Consider the following 27,716-nt stretch of genomic DNA (forward strand, 5'->3'; position numbering starts at 1 on the left):
TGAGACAATAATTATATACTTTATTCTAAATATGAAAAGTATTCGACACAAATTTAGAATATTAATTTATAAACCTATAAATAATAATTAATGGTATCATCCTAACATTTGATATGCATAAACTTTAGAAAGTTGATACTACGAACAGTGCTTAAATATAAATGGAAAGTTATACATAATACTCAAAAATATTGGTGCTTGATACATATATACAAAACAAATATCCGAACTATTCTACATATATTAGAATATCGCTTTTAAATCAATTACACATTAAATCTAAAACCGTCTTTAATTTCGAATTGACCAAAACATCCAACAACCACAATTTTTCAATTGTTCTGCTGTTTCTTCTGTCGTCTTCTCACTAGAAATCCACGTACGCCGGCCTGAATTTTAACTGCGGACTTTTCTTCCAGCTCAGAGGCCGAGTCCTTAGGCTTAGCCTGGGACGCCACCTTGCTCGCCTCATTACGACCAGAACTTTTGCGTCTGATCACTCTCCGCTGGTTGTTGATGTCTGAAGAACCATTCTAAAAAAGAAACAAAAATTTATGTTGTTACGTATTTTTATAAGTAATGATGTGATTTAATTTTTAATAATTATCAAAAGTTGTATAATTATTATATATTGTAAATAATACTAGAAATCTTAGCGATTATGTTGCGAAAATTTGAATTCCAAATTAAATTGAATTGAATGTACTCATAAATCTTATATTCATACACTCTACCCTTAACTATTCTTTTTTTTTCAATGATTGAACGTGCGTTCTATTAAAACTGGCATATGTTTAATACATGTTTACTATCCAGCGGGACACCCACGGAAATATATACTTCTAAACTAAATGTCGTATTCTGGCCCAAAACCAAAACAAAGTAATCTTTTATACAAAAAAATATAGAAATCATACTAGCAAATTGAAAGTTTATTGTAAAGAAAACTTGATTAAAATAATAATTTTATAAAAAGATTATGATTCTTAATTTTTCTACAGAATTATGATTATGCATAATTTTTTTATGAAATGTGGTATACAGCGTATTTCATAACTTATCCGAAATTTATTAACCTGATATGCACTTCTAAATAATAAGTCGATTTCTTAAAAAAATTCTAATAAAAATCCAACAGAGAAAAAAATGTCAAAGTTTGTAACAAACCTTACTTTTGTACTTTTGTATCTGTTTCTTTTTATTTCAACCGTACCGAAGTACAAAATATCGGTGAATTGCGTGAACAAATAACAGCGACAGTCTATAATCTGTATCTCCGGGAACAGCAGCAAGGAGGAACATTGGAACTAGTGCGAAGAAATTGGATAAGACGGGCTTGCAGGTCAATGGAGACAGCTTTTGTAGAGTAAAGTTTGTTACAAACATTTTTTACCTCATTTTCTGTTGGACTTTCATTAGAATTTTTTTTAAGAAATAGACTTATAATTTAGAAGTGCACATATGGTTAAAAAATTTCGGACAAGTTATGAAACACACTGTATACCCATTTCAGAGCTTAATTTGGTAGTATAAATTCTTCAATTTTTTATGCTTGACACTGTAGGTTTCGGTTTTGGGTAAAAAAAAATAACAAGTGACAGTGCATAAGTGCATATTTTCATTATTCATTTCAACTTTTCAAAATCGAACAAATAACACATATTTTATGAGGGTAGACCACACTGTATTTAGTGAAATTATAATAAAATTACCAGTAAAACAAAATATTAATAATTATAATTTATATATATATATATATATATATATATATATATATACCGTACGAAAAATGCGAATGCATTTAGTAACTCTCCGTATGCGTTCGAGTTCTTCGGATGCTCCATTTAAATTCCCTAACTTTGTATAATTTTCAATCTGTAAAATGAAATATTTTTTGAGGGTATATCAAAAACAAAAATAAGTATTCTAAAAATAAACCACTTTTTTCAAAATAAAAATGTATCCCAAAAATTAAATAAAATATACTAAAAACAACGTCTGCGGAGACGAACCGCATGCTAAACGCAGCAAAACCAAATGATCCCCTCCAGTCAGTTCGGCCCGCCCACATAATTGCATGTATATCTTTCCTTTTTGTTTACAAAGGGGTATTGATGTTCCGTCTCAATATGCGAGTAGACACGCTCATCATTTTTGATACGGTATATATATATATATATATATATATATATATGTAATTATATGTATATATGTAATTATATGTATATATGTATATGTATATATGTATATGTATATATATATATATATGTAATTTTTTTAATTAGAAGTTTATAGAGAACTAAAAGAAATACCAATTTTGATTCTTTCCATAACTTGGTTTCCTCATATATGGGGTTTCGATAGGCCCGGATTTTTCAAGGTATGATTGGGTTTTTAAGGTGTCCGGCGTAGTCCGGTTGAAACTTGAAAAGATGTCCTGGATATCTAAAGACTGTCGTAAAAACCACGACGTCACATCTCAATATCAGTTGATCAGTATTTTTCATTAAAAATTTATTACTAAAACTTTTACTATCGACATAATTTACCAGCTGATAAAAAGTTGTCAACTTATTTTCAACAATGTGTAATCATTAAAAGTTTTTTGCTAGAATATGTGAAATGTTGAGCTAATATTTTTTTAATTGAGGCTCAATGGATAAAAAATCGGAATAAGCAAACCTACTCCCGAGTCTATAAAATGTGTGTATATGTAAAATATTTAAATTTGACAAGGCTTGTTCTGAATTTTATGACTATTAGATCACAAGAAAATGTTTCCATCCTGGGCGTTCAAAAATCAGGGGAATATGACGAAAATCAGTTAGTTTTAAACAATACCATTTAACACACATACTCTTAACTTGACATTTTTGACTTGTTTAATTTTTTTTAAATTTTTATACATAAAATGCCGGATAAAAATGTGTATGTTATCAAGAACTGTGTTGTTAAAATGTTAATTCTTGGTATACATGATAACAAAAGAGTCCTGGTTATAATGTTCAAAAATATAAAATAATAAGTATAAATTTAACAATTACGTAGTTAAACAATAAAAAATAAAGAGTTTAATTTTACTGATTATTTATTTTGGGCTGGCAAAAAGTAGAGCAATTTATGCTATTTAAAGTTTTATTACTACAAATAATTTGTAACTAATAATATATTGTGAAATTCCCATAATTATGAATAACTTCTACACACCTTTTTTTCATGGAAAGCAACAGATGGTCAATAATATTCGGTTCTATATTTTGCCAGGCCTCCTGCAGACTCGTTGAATCTTGCTGATTACTATACTCTTTGTGTCATATTTTATTGTTCACTGTCAGCCATAAGTTTTCAATGGTGTCTGGATCAGGAAATCAGGACGGATTAGGAGGGATCAGGAGGATCAGGACACGGTCATTACATAATATTAATTTTTTTCCTTAAAAACCACTGCTTCAAATATTTTGAAGTGTGCTTCGGGTCATTATCTTGTTGAAAATAATGTTTTAGTGGTATATTTTTATCTGCATACTACACCATGTTGTTCCCCAATATTTCTTTATACATAAAACGACCTATTATACCCTCTATTCAAAAGAGACCCATTCCAAATTCCGAAAAGTGGGTATGGTAAAGTTTGGGTAAATCTTTTCATGAATAGGTCGCCTTACGTATAAAACCTCATCACTGCTCACCAGATTAAACTTGATTTCACGAGGAATTATATTAGTTTATTTTGGTGTATACTGTAAAACTAAAAATTATAATCGATTTTGTAGATATTAGTGACATTAGTACAAAGTTGCTCTACTTTTTGCCAATCGAATATTTAGTTTTTTGATTTGTAGCTAACAGAATTACTTTTAATACAAGAAATATTCACCAATATGTTTGTGTATAGAGTGTTCATAATTGGTAAAATTATATTAAATTTGCATATACAGGACGGTAGCAATTTATATATTTTTAAAGTTGCTCTATCTTCTGTCAATACTATACATTGTAGTATCACCCAATATCTAAAACGAATATTTACAATCATATATTGGGCAAATAAAATATATTAATTGACCTTTCTATACAAAATATCACAAAAATAAACAATCAGAAACATTTACAATAAATTTAACACCATCTAAACAGCACCTGTGACAAGACACAAGACTAAAATGAGAATTTTTTACAATTTTGGTAATATTCATTTTGGCTATAGGAGTTTTAAAATAGAATTTAAAATATAGGGTTCCATTTGAAAAACAACTAAGGTAAGGCCATTCCCAATTGACAGTGCATTGAAAATATTTTAGGAAAAATAAATAGTCAAACTTAAAAGCCTTTTATTTCTCTATAAATTTCTAGTGGATCAATTAGGTGAATAACTCTGTATAATATTGAGAAAATATTGTACAGAATTAGCTACAATTTAGAGGAAAGCTTTATAATTCAACATTCAAAATATTTGAGTTTTAATTCATGGACAGTGTCTATTTTAGTACATTTAATAACAAGCAATTATCCTAACATGGGAGAAGTTCCTTTGTATAACCAATTGCATTTAACCAGTGGCGTAACCCTACGATAGGTTTACTGTGAATTTAAACAAATGCATTCGCTGCGAGGGATTAATCATAATAGTAAACTATGTCGAATAATATCGTTTTCATTCTTAAACTCAACGTAATATTTAGAAACGTTCTAAAAATAGTAAAAATCTCAGTGTGCATAACTGATGTGGGGTAAATACTTTGTGGATGATTGTATCCGAAACTAACTACAATCCGTCCAAATTTAATTTCGCGTAAACGAAACAGTCATTGATATATTGTATATTGGGTCGTATAATTATAGAATCAAGAACAACAAAACGGTTGAATTAATGAAAGCCCAATTTATGAAAGTTTATATTTATATAGTTAAAACTGACGAGTTTCATATGCAAAACCTTGTGTTATTTCATTTATCAACCGGTCCGAATTTTAATCAAGTAAATAGACGGGAAAGTTTTATTTTAGCGGTTCAAAGACTGTCGTTCCAAAAATAACGCCGGCACGGTACGCCCCACAGAAAGAATTTTTTTTTTTCGTGGCCCAAGAAACGCGTTAATTACGTATTAATAGGAGTGGATGATAAAATACGGTCAACAAATCGAAATTGGTTTCTTTCCTTTGGCACGTATGGAATCGGTGTTCGGAAAGACGGGAGAATATTTATAAATCATTTGCGTCAAACAGTTTTATCTTTTCAATTACCGTTCCACCAAAATACCCGTGTCCGAAATATAAACGGTTCGGATGTTTCGTCAATGGTTTTCTGAAATGTTTAATGGGCAATGTAAATTATTGAATAACGTTTAATTGATTTGCACTTCCACAATTCGTGATCGTTTTATAAGTTAATTGTCAAGTAATTCCTGTGATATTGTTTTATTGAAGTGTGCAAACAAAAGGACATTTTAATTTACCATGCTTCTGTTGCGGTACACGGTCTACAACAACAAACATGAATTAGTTTATTATTATTTACTTCAGACGAAAATGTAATTGTTTGTGCGCATCAAAGTTTACGACACGTATTTGTTAATCATGGACAGAGATTGCTAGAAATACTAATTAAATACGTATATAAATAATTTTTTTGCATCCTGAAATGTTCTCGGTTTGTTTTAACCAGATATAATAACATAGATTTGCATATTAACCACATGTATAGTATGCTTTGTAAAACACAGTAAATAATTTATATTTAGAATAATTTTTAATGAAAACTTTCATTCTATAACGTTTTAGAGACTCCCACAAACAGTTATATCAATTTATGCTAAAAATATTCAATGTTATTGATAAATGCATCTTATTATTTGGCACAGTTAAAAAAACCGATGCCAGTGAAATGAAAACTTCCACATCACATTTTTATATTGCCAAATTTTCCTACATAAATTTGTAAAATGACATTTATTCACTTTTCTTTATTCAAATTTCAAATATTTACAACCTTATTGAATATAAATTTATATATAATTATTTTAAATCCGCCTATACGCAATACGAAGTGTCCCTTAACTAATTGATCATAGTTAAATACTACATGACTCACAAATATTGCGATTTAACCAAAAGTTAATTATATCCGGAACATGAGTAGTCAAATTTTCAATTTTATTCTCTATATAAACTAGTTGTTTTGATTAAAATTTAAACCGTTATAATTTTTCTACTTCCTTTTTTAAAAATATTGATTGCCCAATGATAGAGTTTGTTGATATTTAATTTAAAATATTCGATTGAGTAAATTGTTGCAACACTTCCATTAATTTGGTTTTCTTTAAATAAAGTTACTACTTGTCAAAAAATTAAAAGTTGTCTAAAAAATATATTGGTAGATGGCTAAATTAATAGGAATGCATGCAATGCAGCATTTTATTCACCAAATCGAATATTTTAAACACTCTACTCTGAGAAATATTTATATAGGTACCGAATTGGGCAAACAATATATTGATTTAAATATTCTAAAAAGTAGAAAGTTTCAACAATTTTAAGTACACCAAGTGTGGTATAAAATATTCCCTTTAACCTACAACAAAACAATAAAAATTTATCTTATCGAGTTGAAAAATACACCAAATTTTGAGATTGATTTATATAGAATAAAATCTCAAATGTAACCACAGTTATTATTATTATTCAATAAAGTAAAATGTTACATAATATAGATATAATTTTTATTCACAATTTATTATTTGGAGACACCATGTATAGTTTGTCATTAGTTTTCGTCCCCTTTTTCTGTTCAAAATCTTATTTATCTCTACTAGCATTACTTAAAACCTTCCTGAAATAAATTACTTTTTAAAGTAATTCTATCGAATTATGTTAAAAAAGAAAATTATTTACCATTTACTAAAATAAACTAACATAATAAAACAAATATACCTTTTTATTAAAAAATATATTGATTTAAGATCTCGTCAAAAACAAGCGACATTTTCAATATAATCACAATAACACCAAATCAGTTTTGTCAAATTCTCTATCATAGTTAACAAAGGCATCTTTGTTTTTACATATTCAGTGTATTAATTACGAAAATAGCAATGAATTCCAGTACTTCCGAATGTCCCGAAAATATATGAAGATTTTCTATCCACAAAAAGGTATACGAGCCCTGTTTCAATGAAGTTGGCCTAGCTAACAAAAATTGTTTTTTTTTTTTGGAGAAATTTAGCATTAAAATCAGAACAGTTCTCGATTACATTGCTTTTGGCCTATTAAGTTATATTTTTAAGTAACAAAAAGAAAAATGTTAAGAAATCCCTAACATTGTTTATAAACAGAAAATTAAATTAAAAATTACCACTGAGATACACTGCCTTTTCTTTCGACTTCTTATCGCCTAGATACATAGTGTGAGTCAGTTTAACAATCATCATCGGAGTAAAATTGTTCAAAATTTCTTGGATGTGATCGGAGCTCTCTATGAATGAATGAAAATCATTAAAAAATCTCTAATAACATGTAGACAGACGAATAATCGCATATTAAAAAAATGTGTACTTATCATAAAATAAATTCATTTGAATGATTGGGTCAACTTTACTAAGAAAATGCTCGTATATTACCAAAGCCATTGAAGAAAAAAAAACAAGGGATGATGTGTAAAATATCAAAAAACCTATAGAACACCAAACAAATACTATGTATACTATGTACGAGGTATGTACTATTATAGTATTTTGTGGATGAGATAGATACGGATTCGTAAGTTTTAGTATTACATAAGCAATTAGCTTTTGTGTGTTCTAACGATCAACAAATGTTGAAATTATTCGATTATCATTTTGGGTCTAATTTAATATGGAGGATATATATGCTATCAAGAGAAGTTTGTATCAGAACAGTTTGTAATAAGAACGTTGTTCACGGAAAACTTAGATGTAAAAAGATATTGTTGATCTCAAGATTTAATATTAACATACTCGGGTGTCATTGAAAATTATCCTATTTATGATGTTGAATGTGGAAATTCCCTTTAATGGCCCTAGAATTAAAAGAATGATTCGTAAACAACTTGAGATAAAATACTCGTTTGATTGTGGTCACATCACCACAATATATATTATGGTTGAGGAGTTGTTACATCAACTTTCAAGTCATAGATTAACCTCATATCAATTAATTAAAAATGAATATCTTATTTATCGGGTTTCAGCAGAAAAAGTAATTCACAGTACACTATTTTTCAGATGAAAACTCCACTTTATAAATTCTCAGAAATTTTATGTTTAATTGGTTTAATTTCCTTCCGATATAAATTTCCCGCAGCAAATATTAAATTGTTTATACACAAGTTTAAATAGTATATGTTAACGTCGCACATTTTTGAGAGGATACTGTCGCACCACCAAGTACAAGATGACCAAATATTTTAATAATAACGATTGACGGTAATTTCCCACCGCACCAATAAATCCATTGCTCCGCCGAGAGTGACATCATTTTCAAAACATAATTGTCCCGTGAAAATGTTCGAACAAATTGTCATGTTAATTCATTCCACGCTTTGAAGTGTTGGTTGAAATATAAAAAAATATATTGCCCATAAAATGACACAGGTATCCTAATTAAATTATCTATAGACAATTAATTAAAAGTAATTAATGTCAAACAAAAAAAAAAAAAAACTAGAAAACATTAAGTATTTATTACCAGTGTAATTTGAATATTGCATTACGACCACAGCATTAGTCACACATGTGCCGTACCACATTTTACAATCAATAAGACCATCCATCGATCCTAATAAAACTGTTTACCGAACGACACAAATTCGACAAGACCCCAAATTAAGTTTAAAGGTTCAATTAATTATTTTCGCATAAAGTCGTTAACGAATTTGTCTCAATTAATGGATGTACGGACCGGGAGTTTAGTATATGTATTTATAATTTTTGCTGCACGCAGAATGTGCCGGTCACAGTTTGTCATTGCTGTCCCGAGTTATTTTTGTAGAAATACAAAATTGTACCGTGGAAATGTTTAACAATAATAACAAGCCTTGTTTACGATGCCGTCACGGACATTTTCTTTGTTAACATGATGAGTTTTGTGTTGTCGCACGTACAAACCGTTGCATACGGAAACTTATGGACAACTTTCAAATTTTATATATAGAGAAAAGTTTTATATTTAATCATTTTTCAATTTCCCACACTGGTAATTTTATTTATCAAATATTTTTAATATGATAAAAATGCGGAAGCAGGAGTGCTCTTATTGATTTAAATAAATATAATATTTGAATAGAGCATGAATAAATACTATAACAGTCAATGATATCGTTATCAGTCATTCTCATGATGTTTATTAAATATTAAATGGATATTTCTAATTAGAAATAATAAATATTTATTGTAGACTAATAAGTCATTGTCATTTTTTGATTTTGGATGAGTAACACTAATATAATATGTATTTTAATGAGGAAATAACCTGATTGTAGATTTAATTGTAGAAATTGAATTGTTAAGTAGTTTACAACATTATTTTAAATTGTTGTTAATTTTTTCAGGGGTTTGCCATGTTTAAAATGTTTAAAATGTTTATATTGTTTTACTTCAAAATGAACGATAAAATTAAAAAGAAAAAATACAACAAAATTACACATAATTTTTATATAATCCAAATATTTATAATTCTTTGTGTTATTGAGGTAAAAAATACAAGATGATAGATATAATTGGATCTTTACAGTAACAAATATTAATAATATCATCTTACATTTCCTTACCCCAATTTCTTATTATGTCGATATCGCTCTATTCATACGAAAAAAAAAATGACAAAATTCACAGCATACCTAATGTCATATAAATCCTTTCATCATATAATATATAAAATTCTCACCTTGAGTTTGAGTTGTTTTCGGACCTGGTAGCCCCTGAATCCGGCCTGGATCTTGGTCGCCGCCTGCGCCTCCATGGTCTTACTGTTGTCCTTTTGTTCGGTTTGGCCACTGTCCATAACCCGGTCGCCTGTGTCGAGAGTTCGGCCTCCTGCACCACCAGATACGCACTCCGTCGCAATCGGTCGCGGTCTGAGCGTTGGATGCGCGTCCGTGTCCGACGCGGAAAAGTTGATGGGGCGCCGCGACGTCATGAGCGCATCACCTGCTGCAAACAAGAACGACTACGTGTTATTTGGGTGCCGTCGCAGGCCTTTCGGAGGAGTTGGTTGTTGGATGTTTCTTTTATATGTACATATGGACTGTATTGAAATTGACAGACAGTGATGTGGAATAGATTTATTTTAGGTATTTTATATGTTTTGGTTGCGGCTAATTAGGTGTCGTAATTTTATACAATGGACCAGATTAAATTTTAATTCTTGGCTAATATGTTAACTTTAATTTAATTATGCTTACTTGTATACGTTTTATCACAAAATTTACCGAACAATAAAATATTTAAAATAAAAGATAATACAATAAAACTGATTTCCAAATAATAATAAATTTTTAAAGATTCATATTTTTGCAAAATATAATATTATATGTAAACATTTAAATTTGTATTGTATTAAAATCCATAATATTTTTTTTTTTTGGTTTATTATTTTTTTCTGTTCTAAACAAGGGTATGAAAAATTTATATATTTAACATCTTCATTTTTTATCCGGGCTTGATCTGCTACTGCTTGAAATGTTTGTAATTGAATAAATTATCAATAAAAATGTAAAATTGGGATATTCATTGTTCTAAAAAAATGATTTTCGTGTTCATTACACTCAAAATTCGTGAATAAGAGTGAAGGAAATTTTTTATATCTTCGCTGTAAACTATACAACTAACTAAAGTCCTCCCTTATAGTCATTGAATGAAACAAACAAACAGAATAAATAAATAAAAATTACGTAAAATGTTGTCAATTTAACTAAATTTTGGTAAATCACAGAGTTATTAATTTTGTAGATAAACTTTAAAAAAAACTTTCAAAAATTTACAAATAAAAAAGAATATACATTCCAATAAAAAATAACATTATTATTTACACTTTTAGTACCTTGTTTACTTTTGTACTGTTTGTAGTACTTAACCAGGAAAATTCAAACGAAATTCATAATATTGTTGTAAGTAAAGAATATCGAAAAAATATAACTATTGAATTCGACAAGATAGAATAAAATACAACAAATAAACAAAAACCACGTAAAATGTTGTCAATATAACTAACTTTTGCCAAATAACAGACTAATTAATTGTGTGTTAGTTAAACTTCCAAAGCTTTACAAGTAAAAAAATAGACATTCCTTTAAAATATAAGATTACTAAGATATTTGTACAACAGAAAACACTTTTATATCTTGTTTACTTTTGGTAGATTTCAGGAATTTTTATAATCTCACTCTATCTAGTACTCAATCAGGAATCAAAATTCATAATGTTATTGTAACTAAACAATATCGATAAAATATACTTGTGAGGTAAAAACTTCTCTCTCGAATGGAACAAGATAGAATAAAATACAATAAAAATAAAAACTACCCAAAATGTTTTCCAAATTACAGAGTTATTAATTTTGTGTTAGGTAAACTTTCAGAGTTTTACAAGTAAAAAATTTCATCCCCTTAAAAATAAGATTACTATGATATTTACACAACAGAAAACATTTTCATAATTATTGGATGGAACAATAAGAATAAAGAATAATAATATTATACATTCAAATTTTGTTAAAAATATAAATTTTTTAATTTAAGAGAATTATTAAATTACAGATATGCCTGTTTTTGATTTATTACTTTAAATTTTTTGCTTATGATAATATTAGTTTATACAAATTTGATTTGACTTTGTCCATTCAATTTAATTAATTCGCTATTATAAATAAATTTTATTAAAAATATGCATATTAAAATTAAATTTAACTAACATCTTACTATTATTATTCTATCAATCATACAATCTGTTGAAAAAGACATTTACGCATTTAGTAATATTTATACGTCATTTGAAAATTAAATATATATTTTATAAATTATAGCAATCTGAGCTTTAACTGTGGAATAACGGACCAAGGTTGACATATTATGGCTTATCATAAACTCAAATATTTAACTTCTTAATGACAAGATATTGTATGTGTTAAGGGTCATTTAAATTTTAATAAACAGCCTGAAAGACGACAAAAGTTAAAACCTCAAAGTAATTCCAGTTATACGCACTGCCAAATATTTGGGTTAGTAAAATCTCGACCTCGTCAATCATCGTCGCAGTCGGAAAGTTATATTTTTATATTAAAAATTGGGAGCATAAGTCTCGACTAATTGCTATGACGCTAAACGTGACGACAATAACTTAAATAAAATATGTAAAAAAAAGTTATTTCTGGGACAGGTACCTACCGGAAATATCAGCTTAAATTATTGTGCGACTGACTAAGGTACACTGTACAGTGTTTACAAATTGATAAAAAAGCCAATATTCCTTTGTGACATATGTCGAAATGGATAATAAAACTTAATTTAGATTATAAAAGCCATTTCAAACGTTTATGGCTGACAATAAAAATTATATTTTTAAAAAGTGTCAGTATTATTTAAAATCACTAGCACCGTGCGTCGCACATAAAGAAATAAATTTAAAACGAAACAAGAATGATTCATCTTTTTGACACACGCCAAGAGTCTTTAAATAAATTTTCAAAGATAGTCTGACACCGCTAACGTACTTTACATACCAAATGTCTAAACTGCACTTCACAATTTCGATTGCGGCCGTTAAACAATTTATTTATTATGTGGGCCCCGAAAGTGATATAAATATTGTACATGACAAATTGTGATAATTGAAAAAGTTTCTTGTCGTCTATAACTTCCCGCTGATTTGACGTCAGCGTGACGCTGGATTTCATGTTCTCCGTATACTAATTGACGTGGCCATTAAACGCATTAAAGTTAACAATTACATTTATCAGGGAATACAACCGCACAAACAATTCGCATGCAAACTAATAATAATAAAACTTTTCTTAGATTTTTCTGATCGAATATGTGTAAAATTTTATTGGAAATGCGACTCAACTTAATTTCTACTCACAAACTGTGACACAGAAATTAGAACACAGATCCGGTGATCAGATTTCATTAATTTTTTGTTTACAATAGATAAATGATTAAAGTATTGTTTTTTTAAATTATTAATTAGGTTGAACCTACTAATGTGACCTGGATCTGATCCAGAATCTCATTCACTAGTCTTGGCATTGATCTAAAGGGGTGCCCAATTCATACCGAGGTAACTCATTCCATATCACTTCTATTTGGCTTTGGAGGTTCACCAAAGTTTGTTGAGGAAAGATTAAACTTCTCCGGCCTATGATATCGCACACGTCTTATTTGGTGTTTACTCTGATATTACTGTGGGATTTTATCCTGCTTAGAAACCTGGATGTGTAGAGTGTATAACTTGCCTCTAATGCCTCTAATTAAAGGTAACCGACTATCATAGGCAAAGGCACAACTTCGGTTGTTCCATGTACATTTCTTCACCAAAAAAATGTGGATGTAACCTTTCTCTGCGGTACCTTCTGGCACTTTTAACCATCATGCATGACCTAATAAAATCATAACTTATCCGAAATGTTTTAACCAGATGATTTTTTTTTTTAAAAATTGTAATAAAAGTTCAACAGAAAACGAGATACTTTCTGTACTTTTTTATGCAGTGTTGATGGTGTGAGAGGGAGAACAATTTAGGAATGGTAAGAAGTCCAAAGACCGAAAATATGGTTAATACTGTAACCTTCCTTTGTAAATTACTCCCACACCGTCCACGACTTTTCACCTAATTTTTTATCCCCATATAGATAAATGTATAGACTAAATTTTGTTAAAATTGAAGCACTGTGATCTACTTTCTATGCCACTAAGTATATTTATAATTACTAAATTAAACTGATAAAGTTTTTTATGAGATAAATATAAAGTAAAACAAGCATTAGAAAATTAAGTCAGGAAATCTTTGTAATATAAAAATATTCACATATATGTGGGAGAAAATAAAAATAATATAAAAATAAATATAGCATTTACGTAAAATTAGTTTTTATGCTTACTTCAAGCTTTGATGTTATGTTTATTTCTCTGTTTAATAGTATTTAAGCTGTTATTACTATAAGGATGGGTGGTAAAATACTATACAAAAAATAAAATAATATTTTTTACGAGAATCGCATTTTCGAAAGAACACAGTAGTGAATTTACTTTACTATGCGTCATTGTCAATTAAATGCTACATATGGTTCACTTAACAAACTTATGGTTACGCCCTTATTTATCCAATATATTTGAATACTTACTCACTTACTTGATCGTGTATAAAAATGTCTTTTAAAAATATATATGTATTAAATTCTTTGATCAATTTTTCCATCAACTACCAACCAAATTAGATGGTCGGAGACAATAAGAATCATCTGATGGATAAACAACATTGGATAATTTATTGGGAAACAGAGATTCCTATGTAATTACATCTTCGCGATTATGTTTATTTGAATTCCTTCGAATTTATTGAAATGTCTAATGTGAGAGCTGTGGTCTGGAGATGTTGTTCTATAAATCAAATGCTTGCACTATTTGGGTCATCGATGTTCACGCTTAATTTGTTATTTGTGCAATATGTTTGGATGATCCGAACAGTCTGTATATTTGTGTTTGTAATGAGACGGTTTTGTTTAAGGATGTGCCTTAGTAATGGGACGTTAGCACCTTTACGTTTTCTACGTTTTAACAGATTATTGTTTACGATTTATGAATGTTACTCAATGAACCCCATTTCCGCTGTAAACACAGTGTGCTTAAACTAAGGACATACCACGGATGTACGTGCAGAAATGAGAATAGTGAAATCCACTTACTATAATAACAAATACTTGACCTGGAGCTGAACTGGGTACATCAACAACCCGACTACCATCCTGAGTTTGTGGTGGTGTCGTTTGACTGGCACTGTCTACGTGTATTTCCCCAACTTCCACATTACTTTCTCCGTGTTTTGCTTCTTCCGTATGAGGGCTCACGGAAAGTGGTATCACTACTGTATCGTGAAACTCCCCGGTGTGTAACAGTCGTATTTCATTGGACGAGTTAACTTGCACTCCCTTTGTCGATTTTTCCTCCGCAGAGTCTTGCTCTTCCAAAATGGGTGGCAAACTTGTCAGATCTGTTCTAGAACTGGAGTCTTCGTCCATCAGTTCTTTTATGAAATTTTCGGTAGAATGTTTATTTAAACGATCTACAGATGTGCCAGCACATTCTTTTTCCTTTTCAATATGTTTATCCAAAGTAGCATCACTATTAGATGTAGACACAGCTTTTTTCTCCTTTCCTTTAATTTCTTTGTTATCAGCAGCATCATCTGTTTTAGAAAGCACGTTTTCTTCAATTTCTTTGCCATCAGTATCATCAAAAGATGTTAAGGTTTGCTTATGATGTGTCAGTCCTGCCTCCTCTAGTTCCTTCCTCAACTGGGCAATATCAAATAAGTTTACCTTCTCAGGTTTTACACCATTACCGCCGATATTTATTGAATCAATATACTCTTTAATAGGATCATTGCTTTCACTCTTTTCTTCACTTTTGTTTTGTGCTTTATAGTTTTCATTAAATATTACAGTGTCTGCGGAATCTGAAGAATCTATACTAACAGGTCTTTCATCACCAACTTCCGAAGTATTTGAGCTTATCTGCTTATTTTTTTCATTTAATTGTTTTACATCTTTCATTTCGTGTTCATTATCGCGTGTCTCCATTGGATTTGGTATATCAACATCTGAAGTAAGAGGACGAGTTGGTGCATTTTCATATAATTCACCATTTTTATCAATTTTTAACTTTAATTTATCTGTATCAATATTTTTCAGAGACTTAGATACATCATTTACTGATTGCATCACTTCATTCTCTAAAGCAGTGGGCTTTACTTCAACGTTATTATTATCATCTGCATTAGCTGGATCTTCCGAATGAGCCCTCATTAAATGATGAACTGTTTTCTTAATATGTTCTGGTTCATCCACTGTTACACTCCTTGCAATTCTTGGTTTCCACGCGTTGATTTGAGATATTTCTTCTTTCGGTACCTCTATTTTATCCAAATGTTTAAGGGCCTCCATCACCTGGTCATCAGTTAGTTGTACATGCTGTTTATCCTGTGATTCTTCATCGATGCTAACTAAGTTATTTTGCTTAGCATTGTATCGTTTTCTTTGTAAATAACCTCGTACGTTAGCTTGAATTTTGGTAGCTGCTTTCAAAATATCTCCATCTGTCATTATTGCATCCTTATTCTCCACGTTTAACTGCAATAAATTGAATTTAAACTAATATTGTACATTAACATTAATACAAAATGAAAATAATGATAATAATTTACCTTCTTTCGCATATGTAAAACATTTCTTCTGACTTTGTATCCTCTCCAGAGAGCCTGAATTTTTAAAGCAGCATCATCGGTCTTCCTTTTACGAACTAATGGCGACCTTAATTGTTCATCACTTTTAGTATTCGTTTTGGTTACATCAGAACCAAATAATTTTTTTTCAGATTTCAACTTTCGTATATGAAAACCTTTCCATATTTTCTGTATTAATGTAGCAGCCCTAAGTAACTTATCATTTTCTTCATTCGATATTTCATTTTCAGGTTTATACTTAATTTCTTTCGCATCCTTTTCAGTCTGTTCAGTTTTAGCTATTTTAGAATCAGGGTTTTCTGATACTTTTTCAACATCTTTTAGAACATCTGATACTTTATCAAAGACATATTTAGTTTCAGCACCAGACTCAACTGAACCGGACGTGTTTTCATTACTCGTATCTTTTTCTTGATTTTTATCAGGACTTTGTACCAAGTTTTCTTTTAATTTATCAGTAATATTCTCAACTTCTTCTAATATCTGTTTGATTTCATCATTTTCTTTATATTTTTCTGAAGTATCTGAAGCTACCGTATTATCTTCAGGTATTGTTCCTATCACAAGATTTTCCTTTAATTTATCTGTTATATCTGTAACTTCATCAAGGATCTGTTTAATTTCTACATCGGAATTAAGTGAATCAAGCTCCTGGGAAATTGAATCCTTATTATTAGATTCTTGTTCTTGTCTAATATTTAGTTCTTTATCTTTGTCCGAATCCTCAGTATCTGCTTTTTCTTGTATATTGTCATTTTTACCATCGTCATCTGAATTTACTTTCTCTATTTCCTCTCTTAGTTTACCAATATCAAAACTGTTTATTTGATGGGAAATTCCTTGTAGTTCTTTAAGTGTTACATTATCTTTGTTATTACCGGGAACAGTTAATTTATCATTTAATTTATTTTCAAGTGTAATATTTTCAATTTTTGTTTTTTGGGAATCTTCATTGACCTGTACTAATTCACCATCAGATTTCGTTTTATTTTCATTCACATTATTTTCATCTTTAGTCGTGTTATTAGCATTATTTTGAGAATCTATTGATTCATTTTGCTTATTTAGCGAGTCATATCTATTTGTTACATCTAAAACATCCTTTTGTACTTCATTTGTTAACTCAAAATTTTGTAATTTATTTTGATCTATATCTTCATTTACTTTATCTTTCTTTAATGTCAAAGCTTCTCCATCCTGTTGATTATATACAGCTTCATTTTCTTGAGTCTCAGCGAGTACGCTCTTTTTCTCACCTAATTCTTCATTTTTATCTAAAGTTGCTGCTACTGCTTCATTTTCTAGTTTTGCATTAAAATTAGTAGCTAGTAGGTTATCTTCCGTTTTTTGTTCTTCTAGCTCCACTTTGCGATCAACCTCTTGTGAAATATTATTCTGGGTACTAGATGTTTGCAACATTGTTATATCTAGTTTTTCTAAGTTACTATCCTTTTCTTTTTTATTAATATTTTCATGAGAATAAGATTCAATTTTCTCTTCATCCTTTAATTTTTCTATATTTTCATTATTATTATCTTGTATTTTTGTTTCAGTTACTGTATCTGATTGTTCTATTAATTCAGACTCACCAGAAGTTTTCTTATTTAACTTGTCTTCATTTGCGATTATATTATTATCCCTTTTCTCTTGTTCATATTGTGTCACCTTATTGCTTTCAAAATTGGAAGCGACATCTTTTTTTTCACAACTTTTTTCGGACATCTTTTCGACATCTTGTTCATCGTTATTTTTCAATTCCGTTTTCAGAAGAACTTCATCATTTTTATCATCTTTTCCTTTAGTTTTATAATCAAGGTCGTTTTCATTTTTTGAATCTAATATTACTGTTTCAATTTCATTTCTTAATTTAGAAACATCAAAACTAATCGTATGATTTTTAAGAGATTTGTCTGATTCACTTTCTGGAATAATATTTTTAGTTTCTGAGATGTCTGTATTCAATTCTGGTAATATGGGCTCCTCCAATTTCTTTTCCACATTCAACAATATATCTCCTTTAACGACTTTTTCCAATTGTTGTGATTTACTATTATTTTGAACATCAAGATGACGATCTGTTTCGTCACTAGATTCCACTTCATGTTTTAAGTTTTCAACATTTGTTTTTTGTACATCTTTATTTAATTCATCAGACATATCATTATCTACTACGTGCCTAGGAGTTTCATCAGTTAAGATTTGTTTTGATTCATCACCATCGCAACTGCTTACACTTCCAGTCTGTATTTCTTCTTTCGAAGACCTAGGTGTTTGGTAATTCGATATATCTAAAGAATGGGAAGTTGCCAAGACTTTACCTAAACTTGATTTTGTGTCTCTGCCGCTTCGCTTTGCACTCGAATTTCGTTTATTTCTTGGAGAAACATATTCTTTTGTTGATGGTTTTTCCACATTGTTAAAATCTACACTTTTATTTATATCAATAATCCCCATTTTCAGTCGTGGAGACGTAGTATCCTTACTATTGTTCCTTGTTGATCGTGTTCTTCTATCTGCTGTTGGTATTCGACTTTTTGGTTCTGGTTTTGAATCTTTTTTTAGTATGTCTACTGATTTATTTCTTTTTAATATCTTATTATCATTAGACTTTTTGTTGTTTTCAATTTGTAAGTTGTCTTGAGACATTGATTTAGTTTTTATTTTATTTTTCATCTTGTTATTTTCTGACTTTGCAGAATCAGAAAATTTAGATTTACCTACAAAAGTTGCTTGTTTTTCTTTAGTAGATAACATTTTAGTATTTTCTTTGTTACCTTTATCGCCTGTACTACCAATTTTTATATCCGATGAATGTAAATCTTCCTTATTAAATTTCTTTTCTGTCTGATCATTTGATGTCGCCGTCATTTTATTATTTTCGTTTACTTTAATAATATTTTCCGAATCACGCACTTCAGAACTTTTTTCGTTATTCACTGATTTGTTTGATTTAGCTTGATTATCACAAACTGAAAATACGTTATTTTGTTCAGCCTCAATAAAGTCAAATATACTCTTATTACGAGCAGCAATGTTTTCTTTATGTGCGTCAATTACATGTGTTTCATCTTTCAATTTTTCCTTTGTAGATTCTGTAATGTTTTCAGAAACAGGTTTCTCATTTACTTCGCCATTCTCAGATTTATTTTCTATATTTTCTGTTGATACATAAGGGATACTTTTGTCTTTAATCGGTTCTTCTAAATTATGTCCTTTTTGAGCTATTTCTTTTTCAGATATAGACGCATCTTGTACTTCTTTTCTTAAGTGATTAATATTAAATTCAGTTTTGTTTGTTAAATCATTATTTTTATCATCATTCAACTGATTACTCGCATCTTGTATTTCTTTTCTTAATTTATCAGCATTAAATCCGATCTCAGATAAATCATTATTTTTGTCATCTATTTTTTCATCACTGCTCTTAATTTCATTTGAAATATTTTGTTCTTTCATAGGTTCTTCTGAAAGAAACGCGGGTTTTGCTTCTTCAGTTGTTTCAGGAAAAGCTTTTTCTTTATCTCTACTTTCTTCATTGTCTCCTAGTAAGTTATCATTTTCTTCTTCCATTTTCTTAATGTCTGTCACATTATGTTTTTCTTGAGCATCATGTTCATTTATAATTTCATGCTTAATTTCATCACCACCTTCGATATTCTGTGAGATGATGTCAGCATTGCTCTTTTCTTTTAATTCATCCTTAGATATAATGTTCTCTTTAGCAGAATCAACATTTTCTTTCTCTTTGTCTTCAGTTATAACTCGTGATGATGAGTCTTCCTTTTCAGATTTAAATGCATCGTCTTTTAAATTTGAAGCGTTATGAATTTCATTGCTCAATCGACTTCTGTCAAAACTATTCTGTGGTCTTAATTCATTATTCTGTTCATCACATTCACTTTCTGTTAGAGATCGTTTGGACCTATTTAATTTTTCAGTACCAGTGTCAGCTATTTTTTCTTGTTGTTCATTTCTTTTAACATCATCCACTAGCTTTTCATCATTAGTCACATTGCTTTCTTTATCTTTCTGTTCATTCTTATATGTTGATTCTTTCTTTCTACTTATTTCATGAATATCAGTCTCATCTTGTTTTTTGTTATCTTCATTAATATTAACTGATTTTTCTTTTTCATGCTCACTTTTTAATTCGCCCTCACTGGTGTTACTTATATCATGAGTGTTATCCAGTTTTTCATTGTCTTTTGTAATACTTTCTTTCTCTTTCACTTTATCGGTTTTTTTATTATCTTCACTGTTATTTTTGTCTCCAGTAGAATTAGGTTCCATATCATTGTTAATAACACCAACTACATCTTTATCATCATTATCTTTGTAAGTTTTAGATTCCTCCGAATGTTTATTGTCTTTATTGCCAGCCCCTTGGAATTTTCCAGCATCTATCTTTTTATTGTTACGTTGTTTTTCTTCTATTTTAGAGTCATTATCGCCATCGATGCCACTTTTAAATGAAATTTCATCTGTGATTGATTCGCTTAAACTTTTTTTGTTTTTGTTGTTATCTTGATTTTTTTCAATATCAGATATATTACTTTCATCATTACGTAATATATCATTTTCAGTTTCATTTTTGTGATGTTTCTCTTCTTGATTTTTTTCAAGATCAGGTTTTGAAGTATCTGGCGAAGAAGAATCAATAAATGATATAGATTTTCTTATTTTATCATTTTCATCATCTTCTAACAATTGATTAACATTTTGCTTGCCTGCTTTAGAATTATCATTGCTATCTTTCTCGCTTTTTAATACATTAAATACTGACGAAACTCCATCTATAATTGCAGTACCTATACTTTTTTGACTTTCATCATCTTGCTCTCTTGATGCATTTTCAATTTCTTTTTTCAATTGATTGACATCTGTTATATTATCAATTGAAGAAATTTCAGCTTCGTCATTATTTTGTTTCTCTTCTGATTTAGAGTTGAGAAGAACTGATGAAATTCTATCCGTGATTATTTCGTCCACAACTTTCTTGTCTTTGTTATTATCCTTTTGATTTGTTTCAAGGTCAGATTCTGAAGTACTTTCAATCTCTTTTTTTAATTTATTAGCATCATAACTATTTTTTAGTTGTAAAGTATGGTCTAGCGGAGCAGAATGAATGAAGGTTGTAGATTTTTCCATTTTATCATTTTTTTCATTTTTTAACTGATTAATATTTAGTTTTTCTTCAGATTTATCATCATCACTTTTAAATATGTTAAGTATTGATGAAATTCCATCTTTAATTACATCGCTTATGTCCTTTTTATCTTCATTTTTATTCTCTTGATTTTTTTCGACTTCAGATGGCAATTCATTTTCAATTTCATTTTTTAATTGATTAGAATCATAACTGCTTGTATTACTTAACGGAGCAGATTCAATAGCGGACGATAACATTCTATCATTTTTGTCACTCTCCAATATTTTATTTTCACTTTTATTATTAATTTCTATTTCTTTTGATTTAGAATTGTCGTCGTCCTCTTTGTGACTTTTAAATACATTCAAAACCGATGAAATTCCCTCTTTAATCACTCCGCCTATACTTTTTTTATCTTCATCGTCATGCTCTTGAATTTTATCTTCTAATTGAGATGTATTTTCAATCTCCTTTTTTAGTTGGTTAGCATCATAGGAGCTTTTCGTTATTGATGCATTTTCTGCTGAAGATTCAGATTTAACATAGGATTCAGGTTCTTCTATTTTATTATTCTTATTGTTATCTAAAACTTCACCTTCAGCTCCATTACCGGTTTGCCTTTTATCTGATTTTTCATCTCCAAATTGTGAAGCGTCCTCTATCTCTTTTTTCAATTGAATTTTATTATAATTACTTTTTGTTTGCAATGTATTATTGTGGGGATCAGATTCATTAATTGATGCAGACCGTTTCATCCTAGTTTGATCATCGTTGTGTAATATTTCATTTTCAATCTTATGTTCTTCAATATCACTTGTGACACCGTCTTCTTCCGACTTTTTCATTTCTGATGATTTAGTATTTTCAAGATTAGATATATCTTCTATATTAAATTTAGAATCGGAATTTCTTAATAATTCGTTTTCCGATAATGTTGTATCAGCATTTTCACCTGTAAAGACGTTCAGAATTTGTGAAATGCCATCTTTAAGTTTCTCACCCATACCACTTTTCTTCTCTTCTTTCTTAAGTAAATCACTTTCCACTTTATCATTGGACGTAGTTTGTGCTTTATCTTCAATATTTGCGTTAAGATTTTCGTGCTCTTTTAAAATTACATTATCACACGGTCTAAAAACATGAGCTCGTTCATTACTAATGAAATCTAATATTTGTGTTTTATCTATAATATTATTATTTGCCTCAGATTTTTTGATATCGTCAATATTTTCAGTTTTCTCGGTATTCTTGGTATCGTCCTTTAAACTGGTATTTGATTTTTCTAAATTTACAATTGGTTGAATTTCTTCCTTAATATTTTCACTTACGCTTTCGTCGGCCATTTTTGCAAATCCATGAGTAACATCATCAAAACTAAGTTGCTTTTTCAAAGTGTTATCAGTTTCATTAGGTTCAAACATAGAAACGGATCGTTTAATTTTATTATTTTTATTAGTATTATCGACCTTCGATTCCTCAACCGTCTTTTTGGCAGCATTCAAAAGTTGATCAATTTCTTGTTCAACATGATCGATATTCTTGTCTAAGACATTAATAATAGAATTATCTTCTTCCCCAATCTTTATTTCATCATCAATTTTTTTCAAAGTATATTGAACCGATTCAGGTCTATCTATTATTTGAACAGGATTTGTATCGAATGATATACGTTTCTTCTCTTTTTTATTTTCTTGTGATTGAGTATTACCAATATTGCTGATTTCTGTAGATGTTTCAGTGTTTACTGTTGCTGGTATCTCTTCTTTCTGATCATTATCAATTTTTTCTTTATTTTGCTCAAGTTTTTCATAATTTTGTTGAGTATTACTAATACTGCTGATTTCTGTAGATGTTTCAATGTTTACTGTTACTGGTATCTCTTCTTTGTGATCAGTATCAATTTTTTCTTTATTTTGTTCTAGTTTTTCAAAATTTTGTTGAGGTTCCTCATTTTTATTCTGCTCAAGGAAAGGTGTTATGTTCAAATCATTATCACGTTTTTCATGACTTTGATTTTGACCATAACTATAGTCGCTTTCTGCAGATTTATCAATGTTTTCTTCCCCTGGTATACCTTTTTTCTGATCATTATCGTTTTTCTCTTTGTTTTGATCAATGTTAATCTTTTCAATATTTTGTAGGGTTTTCTCATTTTTATTATGCGTTACGGACAGTGGTATGTTCAACTCGCTAGCACTCTTTTCATTAACTTCCTTTTGATCATTGATATTAGTATGCAGAACTTCTTTTTTGTCATCAGTATTTTTTTCTATTGCAGTTTTTTTAACATCATTTTTGTTGTCTTTTTTCTCGTTTATGGTCTCTTGTAAACTTTTTATTTCAAGTTGATCAAGTGTCATATTTTGTTTATTTTCTATGTTATCATCCGATATTGTTTTATTTTTTTCTGAATGTTCTTTATTTTCATCAGTTTTATTATCTTGAATGATTAAAGAGTCTAATTTATCATTTGCAGTTTCTTCATTATTAAATTTCTTTGTTTCCATCATTGTTTTTGAGTGTTCATGTTGATCCTTTATAGATTTGTCCACTGAAATATCAGATATTTCTTCCGAAGTGTGTCCATCAGAATTATTAGAATTTATTTTATTATTCCCACTATTTTCGACCAATATACCTAGCTGTTCCTCATTTTTTAAAGATTCAGTTAATTGTTTATTCATAGATTCTTCTGTGTTTGAAGATTGAGTTTCATCTTTTGACGTGCTGAATACATTTGATTTTTCAGAATTTAAAAATGTTATAATATCTTTTTTTGTGTTCTCATCTATAATTTTATCAGACATAGATTCTATGCTTTTCAAATTCGTGGAAGTTTTTACTTCCTCAGAATTCTCTATATTTTTATACACGTTTTCATTAATAATTTCTTCCTCTTTTGGTTTGGAAGTCTCAGTATTTGTGGCAGATTTTGTATTAGAAGAATTTGAAACTTCTTGATTGGCTATATTTTCTTGACTGTTCGATTCTTTATCATCTTCTTTCTCTACATCAAGTTTTGGATTTATTTCAAAGTGTTTGGTAATAATATGATCTTTTTCAACATTATCCTCTTTATTGCTTTTAGACACTGTCGTTATAGATTCATCATCTTTCTTAGTTTTATTTTCATCATGTAATTCCTCAGAGGTTTTAAGGCTATCTTTAGTTTCATCTTTAATTTTCTTATCATTTATGCTAACGTAATTTTTTTCTTTTGCAGAATCAGAATCACCTTTTATTGAAGGATCTTCCACATTTTCTCTATTTTGCTCAATTTCCTTTTCGCTACTATCAATTTCAATATGTTTAGATAAATTTTTATCCAGTTTGGATTCTAAAATATTATTTTCTGTTTTATCTTCATTTATTATTCCTTGCTTTAAATTGTTAGCATTTTTTTCCATGGTCGTCTTCTCTTCTATTTCTTGCTCATGTTTGGTCTTCTGTTGTTCATTGTTTATTTTAGTATCATTGTTTGTTTCCACATGATCACCTTCTAGTTTATCTCGTGATGGTGGATCTTTAATTAATATATTTTTATTATCCATATTATTCGTTTCTTCAATCTCTTTCACTTGAGGATCTGTTTTTAAGGCTATATCTTCTATTGTTGCATTACTATTTTCATCTCGCTTTAAGTTACTAATATCACCAATATCTGAATTATCGTTCATTAATTTGTCATTTTCAGTTTTCAAATTTGGATTATTATGAATTAATTGTTCAGCATTTGATGGCGCATTTTCTGCTAATATAGATTTTTCCTGTTCCTCCACAGGATGTGTTGATATTTTAATTTTTTCCTCCGGTTGCATAGATTTAATTTCAGTATTTTTACTAATATCATCTATCTTATCCTTATCTAATTTATCCTTTAGTGTGACATCTTCTATTATATCTGCATCCATTTGATCATCTTTGCTAGACATCTTTTCCAATTTTTCATTTGTTGTTGTTTCTTCACCATTTACGAGTTCTGATTTCTTTTCATCCGGCTGCTCTTCTGAAATTATTGACTTAATTTTTTCCTCCGGTTGTATAGATTTAATTTCAGTATTTTTACTAATATCATCTTTCTTATCCTTATCTAATTTATCCTTTAGTGTGACATCTTCTATTATATCTGCATCCATTTGATCATCTTTACTAGACATCTTTTCCAATTTTTCATTTGTTGTTGTTTCTTCACCATTTACGATTTCTGATTTCTTTTCATCCGGCTGCTCTTCTGAAATTATTGACTTAATTTTTTCCTCCGGTTGTATAGATTTAATTTCAGTATTTTTACTAATATCATCTTTCTTATCCTTATCTAATTTATCCTTTAGTGTGACATCTTCTATTATATCTGCATCCATTTGATCATCTTTACTAGACATCTTTTCCAATTTTTCATTTGTTGTTGTTTCTTCACCATTTACGATTTCTGATTTCTTTTCATCCGGCTGCTCTTCTGAAATTATTGACTTAATTTTTTCCTCCGGTTGTATAGATATAATTTCAGTATTTTTACTAATATCATCTTTCTCATCCTTATCTAATTTATCCTTTAGTGTGACATTTTCTATTGTATCTGCATCCATTTGATCATCTTTACTAGTCTTCTTTTCCAATTTTTCATTTGTTGATGTTTCTTCACCATTTACGATTTCTGATTTATTTTCTTCCGGCTGCTCTTCTGAAATTATTGAATTAATTTGTTCTGAGGATTTAGACTTTGTGTCTTGTTCAGGTTTGGATTCCAAATTTTCTTTTGGTAAAAGATCTTCAGTTATCGTAGTAGCTTCAGAATTTGAATCATCCTCATTATTGCTAATCAAACTACTGGAGAGAGAAACTTTATTTTCAATTGAATTTTCTCCAACAAGTTTCATTAGTTCTTTAGCTATTTTCTTATCTTCTGAACTTTCGGATTTAATAGACTCACTCGGTTCTACTGAACCAGTTCCAGTTTTCAATTCTCCGGTTGATTTCTCTTCAACGATTTGTTTATTTGCAATTTGTTCTTTTTCTGACATATTATTATTAATTTTACTATCTTCCTTTCCATTTACAATCTTATCTTGTTCCTCTGATAAAATCGTAGTGCCTAAAATTTTATTGATGATATTTGGATAACAGTTTATTATAATCGCTACTTACCAGCCAAGAGTGGTGCTACGGTTCCGGCAGCAGCTATTATTTTCTTTTTACTTTTCGACGAGCCAATAATATTTTTACCATCTTCCTTGCCCAATTTTTTTCCAGAAACGTTAGTTTTACGTAGTTTATTTTCATTATCATCTCTTGGAGATATTTTACTCTTTTCATTAGATGAAGATCTCCTTTTATTACTCAGAGATCTGTTTCTTGTTATTAATATTTTATCTGTTTCATTCTTCTGCTTCTCTGAGCCCGATCTAGGCGAAACTTTTTTGGCATCTTTTTTTACATCCAACACATTTTCTTTCCTGGAAGGCCTCACTTTAATATTCTTTTGTTCTGATACATCACCATTTCTCTGTGAGGAAAATTTCTTGTTATATTTGATTTTTTGTACGTGTGGGTGTATATTATTTTGTTTTGCCGAGTCTTCGCTCCGTTTTATACTATTTTGCATAAATTGTTCAATTTTCTCTTTTGGTATCTGTTTAGTAGCAGCTCTAGCAGTACGAAACGGTGTGCCTAAAATTTTCTTTATAAATTATTTTACTTCTAATCCAAAATTTAAATTACTTTTATATCCGCCTTTTTGTCTCATAGTTAACAGCTGAGAAAAGTATTCAGCTGCGAAAATATATAGATCCTTGGGTTTCTTTAATAAAACTTCTTTGGTTAAGCCCGACATCAATTCCTCTAAACCAACAGGAACGCTCACCCGTTTGACTATCATACCGGATTCGGTATCCATGGCTGTGGACATCTGCATGACTAATCTAAAAGCCACTTGTGAAATATCACTCAACACCATACTGTGAACTAACTCACCTGTTTTTTAAATAAAATTTTTTCAGCACTACTGTCACTAATTTTTACAGACCCGATTTTTCAAATAACTTCTATTCCGTTAAAAGTCTGCAGTGTGACTGTTCAACCCCTTTATAAATATAAGCGATC

General features: G+C 29.4%; 1 protein-coding gene across 1 annotated transcript; it reads right to left on the bottom strand.

The window, feature by feature from the left end:
* Positions 1 to 27,570, bottom strand: LOC109598935 (protein PFC0760c). The gene is made up of 8 exons (XM_020014837.2): positions 27,336 to 27,570; positions 26,763 to 27,284; positions 18,058 to 26,709; positions 17,440 to 17,982; positions 16,430 to 17,316; positions 14,933 to 16,355; positions 9,900 to 10,165; positions 1 to 533 (listed from the first exon to the last, which is right to left on the bottom strand). The coding sequence occupies exons 1-8, from the start codon at positions 27,568 to 27,570 to the stop codon at positions 333 to 335; spliced, it is 12,729 nt and encodes a 4,242-aa protein (XP_019870396.2). The 3' UTR covers positions 1 to 332.
* Between the last annotated feature and the right edge of the window lie 146 nt (positions 27,571 to 27,716).

This window comes from Aethina tumida, chromosome 1 (genome assembly GCF_024364675.1).
Source record: "Aethina tumida isolate Nest 87 chromosome 1, icAetTumi1.1, whole genome shotgun sequence".
NCBI lineage: Eukaryota > Metazoa > Arthropoda > Insecta > Coleoptera > Nitidulidae > Aethina > Aethina tumida.